The sequence below is a fragment of the Polyodon spathula genome, chromosome 13 (genome assembly GCF_017654505.1).
Source record: "Polyodon spathula isolate WHYD16114869_AA chromosome 13, ASM1765450v1, whole genome shotgun sequence".
NCBI lineage: Eukaryota > Metazoa > Chordata > Actinopteri > Acipenseriformes > Polyodontidae > Polyodon > Polyodon spathula.
The window spans coordinates 18391226-18409282 of NC_054546.1; the positions used below are offsets into that span (position 1 = coordinate 18391226).

The 18057-nt window shown below is 38.2% G+C and overlaps 1 protein-coding gene across 1 annotated transcript in view; it reads left to right on the plus strand.

The window, feature by feature from the left end:
* The window catches only part of tspan15 (tetraspanin 15), a 115717-nt gene that overhangs the window by 91989 nt on the left and 5671 nt on the right, over positions 1–18057 (plus strand). The window contains exons 6-7 of the mRNA XM_041268612.1: positions 6604–6654; positions 7197–7313. Coding sequence (XP_041124546.1) covers positions 6604–6654; positions 7197–7313 — 168 coding nt within the window. The remainder of the gene's footprint in view (positions 1–6603; positions 6655–7196; positions 7314–18057) is intronic.

Below are 18057 nucleotides of genomic sequence, written 5' to 3' on the forward strand. Positions count from 1 at the left end.
AGACCTTAGACCCACACTTCATACACTCTGTTAAAGCCATTCTGTGCCACCTAGAAGCAGCACTTCTATTAATGATAACGCTGTTTGAATCTATGTGCTATGTTTATGCATAGCCAGATTTTATTTTCTACTGATCACAATATATTTATAACATGCAGGCATGTGGGTAAGTGTTATTTAAGACACAGATATAATTAGTTAAGCGAATGAGGTGTTAGTATCCTGGTAAAGCATTTTAAATGACTGATTTTATAGTATGTGCAATAACTTTGTGTGTTCAAGATGCATGTAAAAATAAGTGTGTCATAGATGGACACGTGTACTCCAGACATATTTTCTAAGATTTGCAATAGCTAATGGTAAATAATGTGAATGCAAAGTATTATAACAATTTAAGAAGCGAGTTTTCAAGATGCAAAAATTTAATGGTGCCATACAAAAGGCGAAAGGTACGGACAGACACACTCCCATTTATCACTCGTAATAAATAACTTAATAATATTAATAACAAGTTTCATCACAATTGCATAAGAGGCATGATGTTTGGAGGCAGTTTGTGGCTTTTTGCTGACACACAGAGCATTATAGTTATGTGCGGCTTCTCATTTCCAGTCATGATTACTTTGACCTGTTTTTTCCCTTTTTGTGAACTGTGCTTGGCATGTCGAAAAATATGGGGGTCTGACTGTTTGTTAGAATGGAGTCGAATAACGAAACGCTGAAATTGTAAAAGCTTCTATTTGAATTTCTCAGTAAGCTGATGGTACTTCTTTGAAAATGGCTGTGTATGTCATGGATGATTTGAGATCGGCCAGTGACGTCTTTGTTCATTTTTTCCTGACAGCTAGTCACGTTTCTGTTTGTGTACTCTGGTATTCATGCCTTTTGTTGGCGATTTTAATTCACACACCACTATATTTGAATTTTAAGATGTAGGCTGTTTGAGAAGAAAAATTGGTTTAAAAAGGTCGTCTTAAATTCGAAGGAATACTGTATTTAAGAGCACCACTAAATGTATGGTATTTAAGATACAAAATCAAAATACCATTTTATATGTTAAATGTTACATTCTTTAATCTGCACTAGTTGCACAGCGCTTTAAAATCCATTTGTAGTGTTGGTGTAATTTCCTGTGTTCATTGACTTAAAGCCAAATGACTGACATTTTCAGGAGGTAGGTTCTTGTCTCCTTGAGATTTGCTGTGAACAGGGTGGCACTATTCATTTATGCATTATGTTCTGCTCATGCTGTTCATTTATCAATTTCATCAAAGTGAATGCACTGCTATCCACGGTCCCTAAGGTACCAACATGTTAGTTACAAAGTGTTTAATTAAACAATCAATCTTGAGTATAGAACAGAATGAGCTGGTAAGGGAAAAGCAGTCTCTGGACATCTGTTCTTTTTTTTAATTATTCCAAAATTTAGTGAATATGTTTTAAAAACCTTCAAAGCCTCAGTATATTTGATACAGATTGCCCAAAAAAACATTGACCTATGTGACCGATTTAACATTTAGTTTACAATTGCATTCACTTGATTGAAAAAAAGAAAACTATTCTCAGTCTAAGATGATTGCGGGCTTTTGAAGCAGTGATTTCTGTCCTGCACCAAAGAGAAACATTGAGCTGGTTAACAGTGCCAAACTATTTCGGAGAACTATGTGTTGAGTTAGTTTAAAAAACAACAAATTAAATAAAGTATCATACATGGAAGCTGTAAATGCATAATTATAGTTTTAGCATGAGAAAGTTTACAGATGAGAGGAGGCCGTTCAGCCCATCTGTCCCAGTAACTGTTTGATCTCAAGACTTTGGGTCTTAAAGGATCCAAACGATTCAGCATCAACATGACTAGGTAACCAATTCCATATCCTCACCACACTCCTGTATGAAGAAATGTCGCCTTCCCTCTGTCCTGTGTATTTCCTCTTAATTTAACAGTGTCCTCTGTTCCTGGTTTCAGTTTTGCTCTTAATGTATTGGTTAGGGTTGACTCATTTTAAAGACTTCAATCAAGTCCCCACTATTTTTTTGTTTGTTCTACATCCATTCTTTTAATCATCTTCAAAACTCATTCCTTTAAGCCCTGGAATTAATCTTGTTGCTCTTCAATGGACTCCACGGCCACAGTGTCCAATTGGTGCTGTGGTGACCAGAACTGAACATAGTACACTAAGTGCGGTATCACCAGTGCATTATACAACCACCTGGCTGTATACCCAAACGTTCTGTTTGCCTTTTTGATTGCTGACAGTGAAAAGTCTATTACAACCCGTTCATGTTCCATACCACCCATTTGGTATTGGGAGTCTACATTTTTGTGACTGGCGTGTAACACTTTACATTTGTTGACATGCAATTTCACTTAGCCGAGTGCTTCTGGGTACTCAAACTTGGACTCAGAGGAGCCTGAGGAGAGCCATAAAAACTCACTTTGCGGTATCCGAAGCATAATCAATAAGTACAGAGAAACATCATCTGTAATTGACAAACCCAGAACTGGAAGACCAAAAAAGCTATCCAACAAGGGCGAGAAAGAAGGCAAGCGTTGAATTGACAACAGAACTGGTAGAAGACAGACACAGGTGTCATTGTCTATCAAATCAACAGTAAAGGGGACTTAAAGGAATTGTTGCAGTAAAAATATCTCTTAAGAAAGGGGAAGAAGACTAAAAGGCTAAAATATGCACACAAACACAGAAATTGGACTATGAAACAATGGTCAAAGGTGTTTTAGACTGTTGATGGAGATTATATATAATATTAAAAAAAAAATTATTTATTTTTGTATACTTTACAGCTGTTTAGTTTCATGTATGGGATAATGAGACTTTGGGGAATTTTGACAAATCCTTTTACAGTAGACACATGCACTACAATGGACAGGCCTAGTTTAAAGAAAATCACACAAGTAGTCCCCAGAATAAAGCAGAAAAAAAGATATACAGTGCCAGCAGAACCCTTATAAAAGCTACGACACAAATGTGATGAGATTTGGGACCATGAAACTTGTTCATTTATGCAGTTATAATAATAAATAGGAATTGTACCATTCCAAAAGAGACCACTGGACATATGGCATTTGCTATTGTACTGTGGCAGTCACTGTCTCTGCTGGACTTAGGGTACATCAGTGAAAATGTGTGTTATCATAGGAACAAACTTTGTTTAGATGTCACTCAACCTCAAATTTATCCATAACTATTAAACGTTCAATATTGCTGAATTAAGAAATACTAAACACAGTTTAGTTTATTTTAATTTCTTAACCCCACCAAAGGTTAACAACTACTGTATTAACCAACTGCACCATCGAGCAATCATATTTATTTATTTATTTATTTATTTTTTATTTATTTGTGTATTTATTTAATAAATAGAATAACGTAATGTAGTTGTTACCTCTTATTGGCTTATCTAAAACCATAACATCCTTTTAACATGGCTAGTTTATTAAATCACATAATGGGATTCAGATGCTTTATAGGTATGTCCAATTACTTTATTATAAATGACTTAAATAAACATGCTTGGTGTTTATTTATTTAGTAACGGAAAAGATTTAAACCATCTGACTAGACATTCTTGTGACGGCTTTACCTAAAGATAAAGCTGTATAAGAATGTGTTTGTATAAAGATGTCAGAAATAAAAATCATTTGTCAGTATTTTTCAGTGAAAAGCCAGTCAGCCAGACACTTCATTTGTCGAAGTAATCTGTTTAAATAAACTACTTGTAAGAATATTTCTTCTTAAAGAAGAAAAAAAAGGTTTTATACATTTGAGCCTTATGAAGGGGAAAAAACTAGAGCTGACTATAGTGGGGGGGGGGGGATTTATTCAGGGCTGACTGGACAAGCTACATGAAATGCAAGGCATGCATGGTTTGTTGGATTTTTTCACACATTTTTCTTGATGCAACCAAGTAGATAGATAGATAGAATGCAAAGTTGTGTACAAATAGTAAGCGTGTATTGTGTCATAATAAAGATTATTACCGTATGTATTGTAATATAACGCCAAGTGCACAACATAGCTCCTTATAGTTCACCAAGTGGTTCTTGAAAGACCAATACTTGTGTTTTATAGCTGGTTTAAATCCATACTCTTCATTTAATCTTATTATGCATCATACCAGTAGCACATCAGAACCATCATACGTACGGTGGTACATATCGTGACATCTCGTTAAACCCCTAATTAAATAACCTTGTGACGAAGGAAAATGATTCTGTGCCAGGATTAACTCCGCAGTTTTGAAACGCACGCTGTACGACTACTAAAGCTGTGCGGAGAAACAGAGAAGGGTTCGAGCTCCACTAAATCTCTACTTCTGCATTACTAAGGTAAATCCTATCTGTTTGTCAGGCTCACCGAATGTATAGGGTTTAGTGAGAGTAGTGTTCCTAATGCTGTACTCCACACAGGAGTAAAAGAAAAGCAAAATATAATAAATCATAGCAAAGAACAGGTAAGCATTGTAAAGCCCAGAGAGGTATGCTAAAGCGATACCATCTGGTAATTTGGTAAATGCATAGCATTGTATAACCATAAGAAAATCATGGGAAAACTGCTAAATGACCATGCAGATTTATGGTGGTAAACTTCAATTAGGGATTGCAATCAGTTTGGAGGAATTGATGTAGATGTGGAGTCTGGTTTGGCAAAGGCGCATGTAATCTGGAGTAAAACCATTACAAATGTTGAAAACATAGCAGTTAATGGCTACTGCAGATTTAAAGATTGGGAAACGGATGTAGCTGCTACAACTTTAATGACCTTTTTGTGGATGTAGAGCTCATGAAAGACGAAGGACAATGGAACTGGCAGGTGAAATGGGACCTCCTGCTCGCATCTCTGATGCAGGTACACACCAAACTTGACTTCACTTCCGTAATCCCATATGAGTTTATTTAAGGGTTTAGCGCAGTTGAGAATAACATTTCTGATTGTAGTCTGTTATCTTGTTACTGCAGATACTGTGTTATACACACACACACACACACACACACACACACACTACATACAATGCTCAAGGTCATTTCACAGATAGCCATTCATTTATTACACAGCAGCAACAGCAAATATCTGACCATGTAAATATACCCAAGTGTCTATAAATCAAAACAGAATTAAAAGACCAACTTTGGTTTTATACCCTCTAGCCATTAAGCAGTGTCTGAACAGCGTAGTAATTAAATCGGCAGTGTTATTAATATTACAAAAGTGATAAACTATACTTTCATAATGAAGTTAAAAATTGCTGTGCCATTTTATTGCTGTGCATTTAATATTTTTATTTACACATCCATTGGTGATAAATTAATTACGGTACAAAACTGAGCTGGTTTTAGGACCCTTGCAGTGTGAATGTAAATATCAAAATGATCTGGAAAACAATTGTTTAAAAAAATTTTGCAATGATGTGGACAACACATGATAAATTCATGTATTTTTTTAAACTCTATGTAGTGTTTGGTTACACTGTATGTTCATGTTACAAAACAAGAAGCAAACAATTCTTTGGCCCTAGTTTTAAACATGACCCAATGTGTGTGCAGTATTTTTCAAAATATGTAAATCATTTGTTGGTGGTGCCCCAGAACATTTTTGTTTTAGAAACAAAAAACAGTATTGTTCCATGGTGAATGGATATCTCCCAGAACTGTGGGTATTTTAAACCTGTGTGGTATGTTAACTGAGGCTTCGCAAGATTACAAATAGAAGCATGCACTACTGTTTACTGTAATTATCTTGAACACAGCCAGCAGAATAAACAGACTTTGGAACAATTTTCTTCTCCCCATTACTTGGATGTTTTAAATTCATAACAGTGTGTTCTGGTGAGTAAAGTGTTCAATCAATAGAGATCACCTTGCTTTAACAATCTGGTCCTGCATAATACATACTGCATTCTTGGAAATGTCCTCTGAGTGCTTTACTGAACACCCTGCAGTTCTTAGAAGAAAGACATTAGATTTTTAAACATATTGACTCTCCTGAATTTAATAAATCACCTTGAGAATACATTTCTGAACATTTACCCAGCAATGTTTGCCAGGAGGAAGATCATTTCTCTTACAGCATTGCAGTGCATCCAGTTCATGCTCTCTCCAGCAACATTTCAATCGGAGCACCAGACATGTTTCATGAGGAAGCATAATTTAGATACACCGCAATGTTTAGGGGGAAAAAAATCTCTCCTGGTAAACGCTCCTGAGTAAAATTTGAAAACCTATGGTGTGTGAATTAAAGTATCAAAACAATGGGAACCTACTAAAGTAAACACAAGCTTGTCTTTGGCTGAGAAGTGCTTAACTGCTAAGATGCACCCTTTCGCCACTTCTGTGTTAGAACCATAAACATTGTTATAACACCCATGAGAAACAAAACATGCTATGTGTTATACAACCATAAATGTATTACTAAGGTAGATTGCCATTTCTTATATACGTTAATTCTGCCATGGTCATTTCTGGGGTGTTTTTGACATCCTCCTGTATCAGTAAACAAAAACAGATTTTAAAAAGGTGACACGTTGCATGAACATAAGACATTTAAAATAATTAAATATTAATTGAAGCTTGTTTTTCTGTTCCAGACAAATACAGTTGCCAACACGATGTGTGGATACAATATCCTTCAGAAAGAGGTGAGCATTCTGGTCATACGGAGATGGCCGAGTAGAATTCCAGAGAGGTATTCTGTCAGTCATTGGGTTGCTTGTATACAGCAGTATAGTAAAGGTATCTGATTTTAGGGTTTTAGTCCAAGCACGATTTTGACTCACTTGACATAGAATTTTGAAAATCACCCACAAAATGATAATAAAATAACCTGACAGATATTTCCAGTAATGACTTGTAATATTGTAAATCAAGCATTTTTTTCTGACCCAATAATCATGAAGCAATATAGATATCAACCCTGTCGCTATCCCCACGTCTCAGGTATGTTGTGAGTCACGAGGTAAAGCCAAGTGCGCCCTGCCGCCCAAGAAAATAGAGAACTGGAACAACATCATACACAGCGATAGCACATAGAACCATATCAGACATCATAAAGTAGTAAGGTACTTTATAGTACCTTTTCAATCCACCAAAACATTTTAAAACAATTTATGAATAAAGGCTTTATGAATAGGACCTGTAGTGGTAACTGAACCAGAGCACCAACGATATTGTTTTTCTGCAGCGCCTTGATTTACTCTACATTATCCATGTGCGAGGGTGCACGGACGCAGTCTTCATCTGGTTTATGGATAACTACAGCATCATGGCAGGAATTCTGCTTGGCATTCTCTTACCACAGGTGAGGACATGTAAAATAGAATACTTGTATTAGCTTGGTGCATGTCAAATGGAAATGTCCCCTCAGAGAAGAAAAGTTGAACAATTTTTGTGTAATCTTTGAAGTGTGTGTGGATATTGCGTTCAACTTCTGGAGATGAGGTATTAGGCAGATTACCAGGAATATATACTGTGTGGGTGTGTTTTTTTTTTTTTTTTTTTTTAAACCAATCAGCTTGCAAAGTTTTACAGCAATTGACATGTATTGCTCATTAAAATCAACTACCCTCCCAAAAAGAATTGGATTCCCAGCGGATTATAAACATAAATCGCTAGTCATGCTGAATTAAATATAAATCAAGGGGTTTTTTTTTGTTGTAGAATTTGGCTACCATAAACAAACCTTGTTAAACTGACCTTGACTAGCTGATCTGTCTTGGAAGTGCGTAGTAGGAGGATGAAGTGAGATCGGGGAACCAGTGAGAGGTCTCAGGAATGGATGCCGATGGAGGGAAAGCTAGTGGTTGATGGAACTGTGAACTCTGCACATCTGAGGAATCTGAAGACATTGTTAAACACATTGCCTCCATGAGTAGGTTGCTGAAAGGACTGAATTAGCCCTTTTTGAAAGATTTCTATTAAAGTGAATACAATGTTCACAGATATAGGTAGCCACGATGGGGAAGCTGGAGCTATGCTTTTGATGATTCCTCACAGTGTCAGACGGATTGCCAGAATAGACAGCAAGATAGGGGAAGAAACTGCCAATGAACGATTAGTGATACTGGATCCCACTGATGTATGATTTAATTGTGCCTGGAGCCAGGTGGAGGGAGTCCCTTGCGTGTGAAAGCGAGGATCCAGTCTTGATTGAATGGAATAGGAAGAATCTGATTTTGTGCAGAGAAGACTGATTAGCAGTTCTAGCCTGTGGTTTAAGATGACCTTTTGGATGGTGCGAGAGCTGAAGCCATGCAGTTTGAAGGATTGAAGGAGCTTGCATAGAGTTAAGTTTAATTGAAGACCAGGTACTGGAGCTGCTGCTGGGATCAGCTGTTTCAGCACTGTGACAGCAAGTGTTCGGTTGACAGGTTTTTCCATCTCCAAAACTCAGCAAAGTGCTGATGTTTTAAGAACAGTAGTCTGGGAAGTTATGACTCTGCAGGCTCCTTCTGGAGAGCAATCTCCCTGCTGCGACAGTAGTGAGACAGCAGGTGTGCTTTTGGCAGCTGCTTCCATATCCGAAACTCCACACAGCGCTGATATTTTAAGAACAGTTTGGGAAGTTACAATTCTGTAGGCTCCTCCTGGAGAACAGACCTTTCTGCAGATTCCCACCACCAAGTATTCAATGATACCAGTAGTGGGATTGTTGACAGACCAGTAGAAAATCCGTGCTGCAGACCGCTGATAAGGTAGCTTGTGAAATGGTAGTTGGATTATTGGGGCGGAAACCGTGAGCAGTTTTGAATGTCATTTCTTGGTGGCGGCTGGGCAAACTGATTGGGAGTGGGCGTTGCCACATTAGTTGCATATATGGAGATTCCTGCAAAACTTGGATGAACAGACAGAGGCGTTGAAATTGTTACAGATTTGCTTGGAACCAGCAAATCTGATGTTCCTACCTTATTTATCTGTGTTGCTGAAAGAAGGCGGACCTGATTCGTGGCTTGCATGTGGAGCTGCAAATGAAGTCGTTATCCTGTCTCTAAAGTGGGGTGGAGTGGAAAGGGCTACTCTGTGGGAGGTTGATGCAAAGGCAGTCTTAAGGCACAAGGAAGTAAAATGCGCTGTAGACACAGACTGGTCATGCGTTTGCCCTTACCCCCCCGAAGTCTATTGAACAGATCGAAATTGGAGGCAGCCCAGTTGTTGATGATGTTGTCTAACGCTAATGTCAAAGCTGCTTTTGCTGCAAAAGCTTTGTGGTATTCATAAAACATTATGCCTAAGTATCTGACTGCTAGATCTGTAATATAAAAGAGACCGTGATCAAGCTCTAAGCAGTGACGAGGGTAGGCAATGCATAATATGTCCCTGTACACAGAGAAAGCCAGCATGAAATCGCCCAGGGTAAGATTTTTGAGCAGCCGGGGGTCGCTGGACTTGCGTGTGACAGTGAAGTCCCAGTCCTTGTAAAATAGCTGCTCCGGAGCCTGCTGGCAGGGTTGTTTTGATCGTCGTAGTGCCGGGGCAGAAGGTGTGGTTGCTAGATAGAGGTTGGCATAAGAAGTAGCAGTCACCGTTTCCAGCGGTGAGATTGAATGAGATGTTTGAGGAGAATCCAGCAGGGAGATTTCCTGGGCTGAGTTGTCAGGGAGTTGGTTCATGCTGAAAATTAAGATTTTAATTTAAGCGAAGAATGGGTTCCGATGTATGCAGAAAAGCAAAACACTTGACAAGGGAGATAGATGTGACTGAGCTTTTAAATAGGATTTAGGCAATGATTGACATAGGAATTAATGATGAATGACAAGCCCTAGCTCCCAACCCCTGAACTCCACATAAAGGTTAAGGTTGTGTCCACTGCCATGACACATGAAAACAAACTGGACAGTCCTGCAGGTTACTGCAAAGTTTTGCAAAATGTCAGGTTTGACATTTTATTTGTCGGGTTTATTTTTTTAATAGGACCTAATTGTTCTATTAAATGACATATCACATGTTAGACAAAGTAATACTTGCATATTTATGTATTTCCAAATGTGTGAAAAGAAAAGATTAATTTTTTTTTTTTTTTTTGTCAGTGTCAGAGAAGGAAATAATTTACTTTTTACATAGCTTAGTGTCCAATGCTATTTCTAAAAAAAGAAACCTTGAAATGGTTGTGACCGGACACTGAAATTGGAAGGAATTGGGTACTTGAGGTCAAAGGGATTATGGTTGTCACTGAGAGTTTCCTTCATACGCTACTTCTCCCTCACATGTGATTAATATCTACAAGAAATATACAAATAAACAAAACCCCTTCCAGAACCACACAGGGCAGAACTGTGCAAAATTCATTGAACAGATCCAGCAGCTTTAGCATAGTCACATCTGTTTTTTTCTAAGATGTGTTGATAAAGGGGAGAAATCCATACCATTTCCTGGATGGGACAAACATGAAGCAAAGTTGTTTCCTAGAAGTAATGTGATCATCTTGAGAACTATGAACAATCCCTTTTTAAGACCTTACAGACTTTCCTGCTATGCAGGAGACCTGAAAAGCTAGCAAGCCTAGGAATAGGATTCTCCTGTCAAGTGAAAACATATTGCTGTGTTTCCTATGGGAACAGGATGGGTAGAGACACCACAGCTGTGAGTCAGGGTTCATTGATCAAGCTCACCAAAAATGACAGTAAGCTGTTATCATTAAATTAGGGAGGTGGAGGTTAAACTTGTAAGGAATCTCCCAACGAGGAAATGCAGATGTAATATTACCACCGATATACAAAAATAAAGAAAAGAATTAACATCCCTATGTAAAATGAGCCTCCCTGCCATCAGATTTTAGATGTAACGTATGCTTTTCTCTGTAAAAAGTCACCACCTTTATAAACACACATTTAGGCGTATGGGCTTGTACTTCGGTACACGCTGTCAGAATATGCCATTTAATCCTTTGGTTACATATATAAGCTCATGCGCCGGTCTCCTCCTGTAAACACCCTTAAGAGTTTGAATACTAGACATGGAGGCTAAGGGGTTTATACATCTCAGCATTACAACAGCATGTTACATTGTCAAAGTACCACTGATAAAGACCACATTTAAAGCAATGTAAATGGATTTGCATATAACTTTTTTTTTTTTTTAATTTCTTTGTTCTGCTGCACTGTATAAAAAATAAATGTTCCGAACTATAGTCTGGAGGTCGCCGGTTCGAGTCCAGGCTATTTCACTGCCGACCATGGACGAGAGCTCCCAAGGGCTGGTGCACAGTTGGGCGAGCGTCGCCCGGTGGGGAAGGCTTAGGTCGGCCAAGGTGTCCTTGGCTCACCGCGCACCTGTGGCCCCTGTAGACTAGCCAGGTGCCTGTGGGCTTGCCTGTAAGTTACCCAGAGCTGCTTTGTCCCCACGAGGTGGCTACATGGCTAAAAAAAAAAGCCTTTATACATGTTTTGTTATGATTTTGCATTTAAATGGTTTAAAAAAACAAACAAATTAAAAGGCATCCAGAGGACTCCAGAAGGATGACATTGATTTAAAGAAAAATAGAAAAATACGCACACCAACACGAACATGGGTTTGACCCACAGTCTATTATATCAGCGATGTGTGTGCAACAGAAGACACTGGTAGATTACAAAAATGATTAATTAAACTTAGGCTAGGTAGTTGTTATCTTTAGTATTAGTTTTTTTTTTTCTATTCTCTATTAGTTAAATTATATTAATTGAAAAAGGCAAGAAAGAACCAGATTGTTTTGGTTAATATAATGTAGCAGGCTAGTGTTCCTATTGAAGTAGGCTACCATATATTTTTTTCATTAAAAAGTTGTTGTCCTTTGTTGAAATTAATGTTCAGCTTCCATATTTTGTTGTGCACTACTCATTTAATCAAACCAAGTCGTATAAGAAGTTGCTTGTATCGTTCATGACGTTTTTCAAATCAAGGAAGCTTATTTGTCTATTAAAAAAAAAATTAAAAAAAAGACGACAGTAGAGTTGCATCCAGTGTCATCTTACTTAAAGGCACTACAGCTGAAATTGTAAAATAATTTAAAGTAGGCTACAAACTTGTCAGCGGACTGTCTCTCTTTAGTGTACATGCAAAAACTTGCAGACTTGATACAAGTGTAAGGATTTAAAAAGAAAGCAGCATGAGATTTTTTAACTCGAGGTACCGGGAATATGACTCTGCACGCCCAAGCCCGGGCACAAATTAAGCACTGATAATAGGTAACGTTATTGTTACTTGCAGTGTATGCAATCTGTTACTTTTACCCTACTGCAAACTGTGATTGCCCATTCTCATCTAGCAAGACTGCTTAATTGAAAAGCTTGTATGAAGTTCACACTATGATGTACTGTATTATTAGCCTCCTATTTCTGTGTTTCTGGATGTATTGCTGATAAAATGAGTTTGATTGTATAGTATGTGTTCTTTTTTTCTTCTTCTGTGGGTCTTGCTACATTGCGGCCCTCAATTATATTGCGGTTTTATATCAGACTCATTCACACACCTGAGCTTGATAGAAATTAAATAACCAAAAATGTGAATGTTTTCCAACTGCTTCTGCTGATTTCTCCAATGAAATGCAAGGTGACAGTGTTCCCATCCTGTTAGTTTAACTTCACAGGAAAGGAAGAATGTGTGTGTTTAACTAATGTGTTTACACCGTCTCCTTTTAGAGAGTGGTACAGAGGGCAGCTCAGTCTGAGGAGCACGCTCCAGTGACAAGTGAAGGGGATTGGCAGAACAAGCTGGGAGTCTGTAGGAGTTGCCAAGTACCTTGTAGAAAGCGGATCTTATCCCAGCTGTTGTCGGTACTGTGATTTATTAGTGAGGAATGGCACTGAGACAATCGATTGCTTTCAACTTGCAGGGGAAGTTCAATATAATGTGATTTCATTTAGTCTCTAGTTTTTTTAACCCTAGCGGCTGTAGTGCTCATACATATACATACTATAAGTTACATTTTTACATGTATTTGGAGCTATCCAGTTTTTTTGGCTGAAAGAGCCACATTGTTGGCCAATAATTTCCTTGGTCATTTAACCTCAGCAATGTATTCTGGGTCAAAGTATGTCTGTGAACAGGGGAGGCATCTGATTTGCTTTTTGCCCGGAGAGTAGTCAGTAAAAGGGTGGGGACAATTTCATTCTCTAGGTGAAATGGCCCAGGAAGTGCAAGACCGCATGAATGGCACATAAATAGATATTTCTAGTATTGTACCAGATACAGTATTGAGTTGTTAAAATGAAAGTACCTGTTTGCTGTAACATGTGTTTCTTTCAAAACTGCACATTTGTGACTTACATTATGAATGGATGTGCAAGGCAGGCATATTCTGTGCAACTATTTTTGTCAGCTACAATTTTTTAAAACAATAATAAGAAAGAGCAAAGGAACAGTGTTTAACTGGACTACACACAGCTTAAGTATTACTATGCCCATTAAACAGTTACCTGTTTAAACACAGCCACAACATTTGTTTTTGGATTATGACTTGCTTCTGCCAAAAACTACACATTGTCTAGCATTCACCTCTGAATCAGGAGAGCCATATTGACATATGACTCAAAACCCATCCGTTGGCCAGCCCTGATCTACAGAACTGCTTATATAGATTTGATGAAACTTGGTTTTGCCCCTTGTCCTCTCTAGGGTACCTTCTATAAATCTTCAGCTTAGAAGGAAGAGAATAGCATTGCGCTTCTCAGTGTGTAGTACCTACTACCTATCATGAAAGTAAGACAGCGGCATGTATTACTTTAGTTGTAATCCCCGGGTTTGACCCGAAATAATAGTCCCATTCTTTATACACCCATACAAAACACAAAGTCCTTTAGTGAGTGAATTAGTACTCGTGGTGCAAATACAGGTTATCCGTGATACAAGTGCAGTGCTACTTCGGGTTTGTGCTGGCCCTTGATGACAGCTCCTGAACAGGTTAACTGTCTACTAATAACAAGAAACAATTAGAGACAAAACAAACAAACAAACACTCACAATACATTTCTCACACAAATCACAGGTTGTTCTCTAACCAAAATGAAGGAACAAATTACGTCGCTTCATCCCCTAGTTATACCGTCACACATGACCCCTTGGTATATGATTGCAGCTGCTCCTCCAATCCGCACCTGCCACATCAGTTCCCTTCTGGGTTGATGAGTTAGTGCACCGAAGCTCTGCCGCCTTTTTAGATGACCAACTTCCTTTTAACCCTGGGAATGAAGTGTCAAGCCAAACAGTCCAGGGTACTCTGTTCCCGTTATTTAGCGCCCTCACAGGTCGGGAGGGAGATTTACAATCATTGTCTTTCTGTCACGTCTTTACATTAAAGAAGCTGGGGACAAAACTAAGAGAATGTTGTTCTCTGTGGCATTTGAGACGTTTGTCCTGTGCCATTTCCGTGCCTGTTGCCTGCAGCAGAAGGTTGGGTTTAACATACTGCTGAGATCACCAGGACACTGGGAGATTTAAACTGGAAAGAAGTTAAGTTGAAGGTCATATTCATGTTCTCTTAGGGTCAGTAAATTTGATGACCTCTCCCAAAATGCAGCACAGAACAGCTGTTTGTTTTTTGTTTTTTTTAAAAGTCGACAATGATAATTTTTTAATAAATCTGTTTTAGATTATAAGATGTAAAATGCATGTAGCATTAAATAGTGTGTTAATACATTTACAAAAAGCGTTCCCCTCTATATTTCACTGCTCGATAATTCACTAATTTGGTCAATTCACAGTTAGGCCATGTTGTTGAAAGTACCAGTCCTGTATTTTACTGTATAAGCGCCCTTGACTAATTCATTGTTTTCAGTATTTCGCAGTTTGTGCAGGCCAGATAGCACAGTAAAGAAGGAGTGCTGTAGTTTCAAATGGAAAAGAAGGTTGCTGCCTTGCTAAGCCATGCAAAAATATACCCCTAGAAAATGTTACCAGTGCAGCAAGACAAAAATGCTATTTTTTAATGTTCTGCTTTTTGTGCTATAACAACATCCCTAAGTAAGTGTTTCTCCCATTTATGTAACAAACAAATGTTAAACTCCAAACTCCCATACTTAAGCTTAGGAAAGTTGCTTCACAGACCCTGATTAGCACTTGGGCTTATCAGCGGCTGTCTTAAGGTGCAATTGTTGAATGAATACATTCTTTCAGCAGGAAGGTTATTTATTCCAGCTGAAAGAAGCAAGATATGAAATGAACATGACATTTTTCAATTGTCCAATCAGGAAGCGGAAAATACTTTTCTGTTGTAATAACAAATTGTTAGGAGAACACTAATTTGTTTATTTAACTGAGATCAGGAAATATTCTTTTGTTTTAAGTTGCTTACCATGTCGACTACTTAGTGCCTATAGTAAATAGTCACCCCCCCCCCCCCCCCCCCCTTGGACATTTTCACAGTTTGTTTTGTTACAACCTGAAATCTTGATGCATTTAAATGAGATTTTTTCCTTTGATTTACACAACCTATTCAACACTTTGAAGAGGCAAGAAATTTTTTTATTGTGAAATGACAGTTAATGAAAAAGTCTCTACCAGGTTTGCACATCTGGATTGTGCAATATTCGCCCATTCTTCTTGGCAAAATTGTTCAAGCTCTGTCAAGTTGGATGGGGATCGTTGGTAGACAGCAATCTTCAAGTCTTGCCACAGATTCTCAATCGGATTCAAGTCCGGGCTTTGACTGGCCCACTCTAGGACATTCACTTTCTTGTTTTTAAGCCACTCCAGTGTCGCTTTGGTAGTGTGCATGGGGTCATTGTCCTGCTGAAAGTTGAATCTCCGTCCTAGTATTTTTTTTGCAGACTGAAGCAGGTTTTCCTGAAGGATTTGCCAGTATTTAGCGCCATCCATTTTGCCCTCTACACTAACAAGCTTCCCAGTCTCTGCCAATGAAAAGCATACCCATAACATGATACTGCCACCACCATGCTTCACAGTAGGGATGGTGTTACCTGGGTGGTGTGTTGTGTTGGGTTAGCGCCAGACATAACGCTTTGCATTTAGGCCAAATAGTTCAATTTTTGTTTCATCGGACCACAGAATCTTTTGCCACATCTTTTCAGAGTCTACCACATGCTTTTTTGCAAATTTCAAGCAGGATTTTACATGGGCTTTTTTCAGAAATGGCTTCCTCCTTGCAAGTCTTCCTTACAGGCCAGATTTGTAGAGTACCTCAGCTATTGTTGACACATGGACAGTTTCTCCCATCTCATGGAACACTGTAGGTCTTTCAGAGTTGTCAGTGGCCTCTTGGTGGCTTCTCTGACAAATGCTCTTCTTACCTGGCTGCTCAGTTTGGGAGAATGGCCTGCTGTAAGTAGATTCTAGGTGGTGCCGTATACCTTCCACTTCTTATTGATTGACTTGACTGTGTTCCAAGGGTTAGTCAATGCCTTTCAAATCTTTTTATACCCCTCCCCTGATCGGTGCCTTTCCACAACTTTATCCCGGAGTTGTTTTGAAAGCTCCTTGGTCTTCATGGTAGTATCTTTGCTTTGAATGCACTACCCAACTGTGGAACCTTACAGAGACAGGTGTATTTAATCTGAAATGTGAAACACTTTTATTGCACATGGATGGACTCCATTTAACTTATTGTGTGATTTCTGAAGGCAATTTGTTGCAGCTGAGCTTATTTACGAGTGTCATAGCAAATGGGGTTAATACTTATCTAATGAAGACTTTTCCGGTTTTTATTTTTAATTGATTTGTTTTTTCAATCTCCCGTTTTTTTCACACATTGAAAGTGTTGAGTAGGTAGTGTAAATCAAAGGGAAAAAAAGCCCATTTAAATACATCAAGATTTCAGGTTATAACACAACAAACCCTGTCAAAACGTCCAAGGGGGGGTGAATACTTCCTATAGGCACTGTATATGTATATTAGTAAGTTCCAAAACCATTTAGTGCACACGTATTGCTAGCAATACAAAACTTCCAAAGCAGCTGAGTACTAGATGGTGTTGGCTCTCGCAGTGAAGAATGGCTGATCTAGCATGTGTTGCATGTTACAGGCAACTGGGACTGAAAAGCATCTGTACTCAGACCACAGACTTAAAAACTTTTTTTTTTTTGCAGTAAGAGCCACTCAAAAAGAGCTGCCAGCATCATAAATAGGTAAAAGGCTGTCAGCAAATGGCATTTGTAGCTAGGTGGCTCCCAAATAAGTTGGTACCAGTGAAATAACAACCATTTTCTCATACATTATAGCATTTTATCCATACGGTAAAAATTGTATGGACTAAAACAGTGCTTTTGTATTTCTCAGTAAATTGTGAAATGCAACAGACAGGCTTTTAAAGGGTTATATATACAATTGCTGTTTTTACTGATGAGAACAAATGAATGGGATGTCCACGCCAATAGGAAACATCACAAGTGAAAGGCACTCAATCCTCACTGAAAGAAAATGAGAAAATGCTTCCTAAAATACATTGAAGACATGTTGAAATATAAGTGCTTTTAAAAAAATGCTTTGCTGGCAAAATCCTTGTGGAATTTAGTTTTACAGCAAATCAGTAAAAGGACCATAATCAAAATGATTTGCCCCTTTAGTTGATGTGAATGCTTTGACAGACTCAAGCAATGGAAAATTGAAATTGCTCTAAATTCATAATTACTTATTTTAAACACATTTGAAATTATCTCTCTAAAAGCAGCTCTTAAAAGCATAGCCACACTGGAGGTTGTTTTCCATTAAAGTGCTCTAGCAACACGTAGTTATTAAAATCAGGTGTGTGCACTGTGAACAGTTGCAGTCTAGTGTATGCTGTCTTTATGGTAACTGTTTTCTGGATTGCACCTCTCTTTATTAGAGAACTCAGTGCTTGTGAAATAGACAGTTTTGCACGGCCATTGCCCTGTTTTATATGCAAAATCTAGCAAAATACTGGTTAATTTAACTCTGTTTTGTTTTTTAATTGCAATGCAATCAAATACTGACTTAATGACATTACAGCCCATTAAGCAATTAGCCATGTTTTGCAGTAAAAGTCTGTATTTGTATTTTTGTTTTTTTACACACTTGCCATGCAAGGCTCATCATGAAAGTTAAGGAACTACTGCAATTTTCAGACTAGAAGTTGCGGTAATTTTTTATACACAAAA